Source organism: Gigantopelta aegis, chromosome 3, assembly GCF_016097555.1.
Source record: "Gigantopelta aegis isolate Gae_Host chromosome 3, Gae_host_genome, whole genome shotgun sequence".
In the NCBI taxonomy this organism is placed as follows: Eukaryota; Metazoa; Mollusca; class Gastropoda; order Neomphalida; family Peltospiridae; genus Gigantopelta; species Gigantopelta aegis.
Window position 1 is genome coordinate 66,950,676 of NC_054701.1, and position 7,919 is coordinate 66,958,594.

Genomic DNA, 7,919 nt, shown 5'->3' on the forward strand with positions numbered 1-7,919 from the left:
TGATTTCTAATTTTAGTGAGTGCTCTCAACTGACAAGTACCGTGAAAACATTCAACATAGGTCGACCACGTAATTTTTCAGTTAACAGCCCCCATGGCTGATCAGCGCCTCGTTTTGCTGTTATACACACAAGTGCCACCATACCACTTGTACGGTTGTTATTAGTAACTTCAGACCAATGGGTTATTTAAATACTACAGAGGTGTAATGTGTATGTATAATCATCAAAGAAAGTTTTTAAAATGCATATGAGAATATTGTAGGGTTTGTTTGTTTGGTGGGTTTTTTTTTTTTTTTTTTTTTTTAGAAGGAACTATTTCCTAAACCGGACTATATTAAGCTGCTACAACAAGTAACGACAAACTGGCCTCGGTGGCGTTGTGGTTAAGCCATCAGACACAAGGCTGGTAGGTACAGGGTTCGCAGTCCGGTACCGGCTCCCACACAGAGCGAGTTTTAACGACTCAATGGGTAGGTGTAAGGACACTACAACACCCTCTTCTCTCTCACTAGCCATTAACAATTAACAACTAACCCACTGTCCTGGACAGACAGCCCATATAGCTGAGGTGTGTGCCCAGGACAGCTTGCTTGAACCTTAATTGGATATAAGCACGAAAATAAGTTGAAATAAAATGAAATTGAAATAAATATAAAAATTGGGACTTTGTTTTTGGTTCGAGCACAGCTGCATATTTGACCGACAGGCATTCGAGCCAAGGACATTCTGCTCTACTGTTTGCCACATTTCGCTGTAACATTATTTTGTTCGAGTTATTATGCTACTCAATGCTATAAAATACCAACAGAAGCCTAAAGACTCCATCTACGCGAAATATCAAAGGTATGTGTATTTTTATGGCCGATATCCCGGGGCTATGACCCCGTCTGATGAACCTTTTAACCCGGAAAGTGGGATATAGCCAAGTTATTAAGTACTTACCTAAGGTGTGATGGATCGCTGGATTTTGTTTTGTTGTGATTTTCAAATGGTATATATCGTCACGCAAGTTTGTGCCAAATTGCAGGTTAGTATCCGGAATCCCCGTCTGTGGTCCCATTTGGGCTATTTCTCGTTCCAGCCAGTGTACTCAAGAAGTATTTAATATTATATCGCCCACTGGGACATTTCTCGTTATAGACTGTTGTATCAAAAGTCGTGGTATGTGTTATCCTGCATGTGGGATGGTGCATATAAAAGACCCCTTGCTACTAATGGGAAAATATAGCGGGTTTCCTCTTTAAAACTAAATTACCAAATGTTTGACATCCAATAGCCGATGATTAATATATATATATATATATATATATATATATATATATATATATATATATATATATACCAATATACTCTAGTGGTGTCGTTAAAAAAACTTTAACTTTTATTTACGAAAGCTACATATATTAAAGGTACCTTTGACAAGCTATACTTTAACTCAGTATATACTGTAGGACGAGACGTAGCCCAGTGGTAAAGTGTTCGCTTGATGCGCGGTCGGTCTGGGATCGATCCCCGTCGGTGAGCCCATTGGGCTATTTCTCGTTCCAGCCAGTGCACCACGACTGGCATATCAAAGGCCGTGGTATGTACTACCCTGTCTGTGTGATGGTGCATATAAAAGATCCCCTGCTGCTAATCGAAAAAGAGTAGCCCATGAAGTGGCGACAGCGGGTTTCCTCTCTCAATATCTGTGTGGTTCTTAACCATACGTCTGACGCCATATAACCGTAAATAAAATGTGATGAGTGTGTCGTTAAATAAAACATTTCTTTCTTTTTTAATTGTGGTTGATTTAACCACGATTTGTTTTCAACTACAACACGTTGTCCATTTTTCAGGATGAAATGTAGGCGCATGTGCAGGAAGTTTAGCAGTTGGTAGGGGTCTAGACTGTAGCGATCGAAGTTTATAGGGGGTCGAGTCATGCTACTCGGGAGAAAAAAGGAAACCTGCTTCAGAGGGAGGGGTTTCGACCCTCCCCCCCCCCCACACCTCCGAATTCCTCCCCCTTGCATACGCGCCTGACTTTCTCTATTTCTTCAAGAGTTTTCCTTCTTCCATAACATTTTAATATTTTTTGTTTTAAGTCCCCCTGACACCAACCCTATGCATTATTTAAAATGGGACTCTCTCTCCGAGAAGGAGTTAAAGTTTTGTCTTGTTTATCACCACCACCACTGATTTATTAATCATCGCCTATTGGATAGCAAACATTTGGTAATTCTGAAATATAGTGTTAGTGAGGAAATCCGCTACATTGTTTTCCATTAGTAGCAATGGATCTTTCATATGCACCAAAGTTTGTTTTGTTTAACGACACCACTAGAGCACATTGATTAATTAATCATCGGCTATTGTATGTCAGACAATTAGTACTTCTGAAATGTAATCATCAGATGAAACCAGCTACAGTTTCCCATTAACAACAAGGGATCATTTTTTTATTTTTAGAAGGAACTATTTCCTAAACCGGACTATATTAAGCTGCTACAACAAGTAACGACAAACTGGCCTCGGTGGCGTTGCGGTTAAGCCATCAGACACAAGACTGGTAGGTACAGGGTTCGCAGTCCGGTACCGGCTCCCACACAGAGCGAGTTTTAACGACTCAATGGGTAGGTGTAAGGCCACTACAATACCCTCTTCTCTCTCACTAGCCATTAACAATTAACAACTAACCCACTGTCCTGGACAGACAGCTCATATAGCTGAGGTGTGTGCCCAGGACAGCGTGCTTGATTGGGTATAAGCACGAAAATAAACTGAAATAAAATGAAATGAAAGTAACGACACGACATATGTTGGTGTGTTGCCTTAAAATAAAAATTGGGACTTTGTTTTGGTTCGAGCATAGCTGCATATTTGACCGACAGTCATTCGAGCCAATGAAATTCTGCTCTACTGTTTGCCACATTTCGCTGTAATATGACTTTGTTCTAGTTATTATGCTACTCGATGCTATAAAATACCAACAGAAGCCTAAAGACTCCATCTACGCGAAATATCAAAGGTATGTGTATTTTTATGGCCGATATCCTGGGGCTATGTCCCCGTCTGATGAACCTTTAACCCAGACAGTGGGATATAGCCAAGTGCTTAAGTACTCACCTAAGGTGTGATGGATCGCTGGATCGATACCCGTTGTGTCATTTCACATTCCAACCAGTACTCCAAAGTTCAAAGGCCATCTTGGATTTTTTTTGTGATTTTTAAATAGTATATCATCATGCAAGTTTGTGCCAAATTGCAGGTTAATATCCGGAAAGTGAACGATTGATAGACGTGTCATTATTTACGGAGGGGCGGGACGTAGTCCAGTGGTGAAGCCCTCGCTTGATGCGAGGTCGGTCTAGGTTTGATCACCGTCTGTGGGCCCATTTCTCGTTCTAGTCGGTGTACTGAAGAAGTATTCAATATTATATCGCCCATTAGGTTATTTCTCGTTATAGCCAGTGCACCACGACTGGTATATTAAAAGCCGTGGTATGTGTTATCCTGCATGTGGGATGGTGCATATAAAAGACCCCTTGCTACTAATGGGAAAATGTAGCGGGTTTCCTCTTTAAGACTAAATTACCAAATGTTTGACATCCAATAGCCGATGATTAATATATATATATATATATATATATATATATATATATATATATATATATATATATATATATACCAATATGCTCTAGTGGTGTCGTTAAAAAAACTTTAACTTTTAGTTACGAAAGCTACATATATTAAAGCTATACTCTAACTCAGTATATACTGTAGGACGAGACGTAGCCCAATAGTATAGCGCTCGCTCGATGCCAGGTCGGTCTGGGATCGATCCCCGTCGGTGGGCCCATTGGGCTATTTCTCGTTCCAGCCAGTGCACCACGACTGGCATATCAAAGGCCGTGGTATGTACTACCCTGCCTGTGTGATGGTGCATATAAAAGATCCCCTGCTGCTAATCGAAAAAGAGTAGCCCATGAAGTGGCGACAGCGGGTTTCCTCTCTCAATATCTGTGTGGTTCTTAACCATACGTCTGACGCCATATAACCGTAAATAAAATGTGTTGAGTGTGTCGTTAAATAAAACATTTCTTTCTTTTTTAATTATGGTTGGTTGACTGAACCACGATTTGTTTTCAACTACAACACGTTGTCCATTTTTCAGGATGAAATGTAGGCGCATGTGCAGGAATTTTAGCAGTTGGTAGGGGTCTAGACTGTAGCGATCGAAGTTTATAGGGGGTCGAGTCATGCTACTTGGGAGAAAAAAGAAAACCTGCTTCAGAGGGAGGGGTTTCGACCCCCCCCCACCACCACCACCACCTCCGAATTCCTCCCCCTTGCATACGCGCCTGACTTCTCTATTTCTTCAAGAGTTTTCCTTCTTCCATACCATTTTAATATGTTTTGTTTTAAGTCCCCCTGACGCCAACCCTATGCATTATTTAAAATGGGACTCTCTCTCCGAGAAAGAGTTACAGTTTTGTTTTGTTTATCACCACCACCACTAATTTATTAATCATCGCCTATTGGATAGCAAACATTTGGTAATTCTGAAATATAGTGTTAGTGAGGAAATCCGCTACATTTTCCCCATTAGTAGCAATGGATCTTTCATATGCACCAAAGTTAAAGTTTGTTTTGTTTAACGACACCACTAGAGCACATTGATTAATTAATCATCGGCTATTGTATGTCAGACATTTGGTACTTCTGAAACGTAATCATCAGACGAAACCAGCTACAGTTTCCCATTAACAACAAGGGATCTTTTATAAGCACTTTCTCACAGACAGGAAACTGGACATATCACGGCTTTTGACCAGTTGTGGTGCACTGTTTGGAACGAGAAAAAAAAAACATCATTTGAACAGATCGTCCGATGTGGTTTGATCCTGCGACACAAGCAGCTTACGCAAGCACTAAATATAATTATTAAACCGACTGAGCTAAATCCATACATACGTGGTAGAATGTAACGCCATCACGGATGTGCAGGAATTTTAGCAGGTGATGGCATCAGGCTGGTCAGTGTACGTGGTTGTTATCGTCGTGGTAGTGACGATAAGAGATCGTGGTCCACGGTGTGGTGAACGTGACTGAACCTCAATTGCACCACAGTTCGTCATTGGCATGGTGTCCACTCGCGTACGAGACGGGGCCGGAGGGGGGGGGGGGGGGGGGGCGGTCATCTGCCTTTGTCTTAGTCTTGGAGCAAATTTTCGCATTCCGGCGAAAACCGATGGACACATTCAGGAAAATAGAGCTGGCCTGAAAACTTTTACAGTTATAATCCATGTGCACATATATATATGATATATACATGTAAATATATATATATATATATATATATATATATATATATATATATATATATATATATATATATATATATATATACAGTAAAACTCCTCTATTAAGACCACCTGTGGGACTTATGAAAATTGGTCTTATAGTGGGGTGGTCCTATTACCGAATTACTAACATTTAGAAGGTTTTTAAAATTTTAATTGTGTTGTGTATAAAGTGATAAAAAAAACAACAACAAAAGAAATGTACTACAAATATTTATTTGAATTACATAACATATTTGTCAACATGAAATGAACCGTACAATATAACTGAGCACTAAGAAAATTAAAATTAAAAATGTACATGTATATAAAGTCAATCAGTATGCATGTGTGAACTCTGGATCTTAGTTGAAAAACGCGTCTATTGTTGACTGCTTAGATGAACACTTAACATGAACAGCCCGAGTTTCAAGTTCCTCTTGTGCTTTCTGCATCAATTCTGGGACACCATCAATCTCTTTTGTCAAACAGAACATACTAATCTCTCTTAGCCACTTAAGCGCATCTTGGTGGCTGGTAATCAAGCTACGCTCCTCAGTTTTGTCGTCATCGTCGCTGTCATTTACAGATGGTTCCACATTTTCCTCACTTTCCTTTCCATTGATTCTGTGCACCAGTGTATCCTCCCAGTCTTCTTCTAAATTCTCACAAACGGGCAAATCAAAGTCCATGTTTGAATATTCCTCAACACTCATGGGATCATCTATCTCAAGTCTACCATTTGCCATGACAACTACCTCACGAAGTTCACTTAGGGGCACATCATCATCGGGATCATCATCTTCATTTGTTGGCGTGGCAGCACTGCGAATACCAGCCTTTGCAAAACATCGCTTCACAGTTTCCGTTCTCACATCTTTAACTGCAGCTTTCAACCACTGTACAGCATCCAACACAGAGACACTTTTTGCAACATCGGCTGAGCTGACATTTTCTTCACTGTCCAGTCGAGCTATTACTGATCTGAGAAGCCGTTTTCTATAACCCATCTTCATAGCCTGGATAATGCCTTGGTCTAGTGGCTGCAATTTCGACGTTGTATTGTCAGGAAGAAACACGACTTTCACGTTTGTTAATTTTGTACTGGCATGTGAAGTGGCATTATCAAGAAGAAGTAAAACCTTACGTTTTGATAGTCTCATGCGTTTATCAAAGTCCTTTATCCATTCTGTGAACAGGAATCCTGTCATCCAGGCTTTCTTGTTCGATTTCCATGTCACTTGAAGACGGGCAACGTTTATGTTCCAAAAACAACGTGGTTTAGCTGCCTTTCCAATCACAAGTGGCTTGTCGAAGTGACCTTCCATATTTACACACAAGGCTACAGTTATTCGATCTTTGGATTTTTTGCCACCTTTGCATTCTTCACCCCGTACACGTAATGTTTTGTCGGGTAGAGCCCGATAAAACAGTCCAGTCTCGTCCATGTTATAAATGTCACAGCGTGATTTACCCTTTTGGGGGGTTCCCATTTCAAACGTTGATATTACCTCTGCCGATATAACGGAAGAAATACGGCATTCGTAGTGTTTACCGTTTAACTCATTTCGACAGGGTCAAATAAATAAAAAACCACAACTCACTTTGTGGCCTCAGTCATTACACATCTCAATAACGGATAACAACACTTCTTTTGTTTCCTAGTGAATTAGTCGGTAAATTTATTCTATTGTGTCCTAATTATCATTAACACATTTTATTAGACTCGGTAGATTTAGGCTGTATCTTCGAACAACAGGTACATAAGCATTAAACACGTGTCATGCCGACTTCTGACCTGTATCGTTTCTTTCAACATCAAACGTGATTATAGCGACTTTCCGCTGGAATGGCTATTGCAATTTGTATAGACAGTTTATTGGTAACAATGCTATTTAATTGACGCGTGGAACGCCTGTTCTCGTAATCCGAATGAGTGTCGGCTCTAGAGTTTGATGACTGGCTTGCAGCCAATCAGCGCGTTACATCGCTTCATTAATATTAATCAGTTGACAATGTTTTCCGGAAACTGAAAGTTGGTTATGTGAACAGATTGCGATGGGCGGTTTTTCAACGACTTAAACGTGTATCTCTCTTTAACAGTTTTAATTCATTTCAAAAGACAGAACATTGGTGTTTACTTTACTTCCTGTTACCTGTTCCAGTCTCGGCTAAAACAAAGCAAGCATTAAATTTAGATCAGTTATTGTTGAACAGCCTTGGGAATGAACAAATATGAGATATTGATATCGTAATTTGGTCGCACTGGCGGGGTCGAAATATACGCAAAACCACGATCGGGACTGACTTTACTGGTCGTAATCCGCAATAGCGGGGTGGTCTGAATACCGGGTAATTTTTACTATTAAATATGAAGGAAATATTCCGGTCTTCTAAAACGTGGTCTGTTTAGTGGGGTGGTCTTAGAATCGGGGTGGTCGTTAGGTGGGGTTTCACTATATATATATATATATATATATATATATATATATATATATATATATATATATATATTATATATATATATACAGTGAAACCCCTCAACACCGGTCCCGTGATTTACGCCACTTTTAGCAGTAAATTGTACCCCTCTA

The 7,919-nt window shown here is 40.0% G+C and overlaps 1 protein-coding gene across 1 annotated transcript; it reads right to left on the reverse strand.

Moving 5' to 3' along the window:
- Positions 1-5,690: 5,690 nt before the first annotated feature.
- Positions 5,691-6,773, reverse strand: LOC121368793 (tigger transposable element-derived protein 6-like). The gene has a single exon (XM_041493541.1). The coding sequence runs from the start codon at positions 6,771-6,773 to the stop codon at positions 5,691-5,693; it is 1,083 nt and encodes a 360-aa protein (XP_041349475.1).
- Positions 6,774-7,919: the final 1,146 nt, after the last annotated feature.

What these genes read in the sequence shown, in the direction of transcription:
- LOC121368793 (XM_041493541.1), bottom strand. Translation starts at nt 6,773, where the DNA reads ATGGACGAGACTGGACTGTTTTATCGGGCTCTACCCGACAAAACATTA.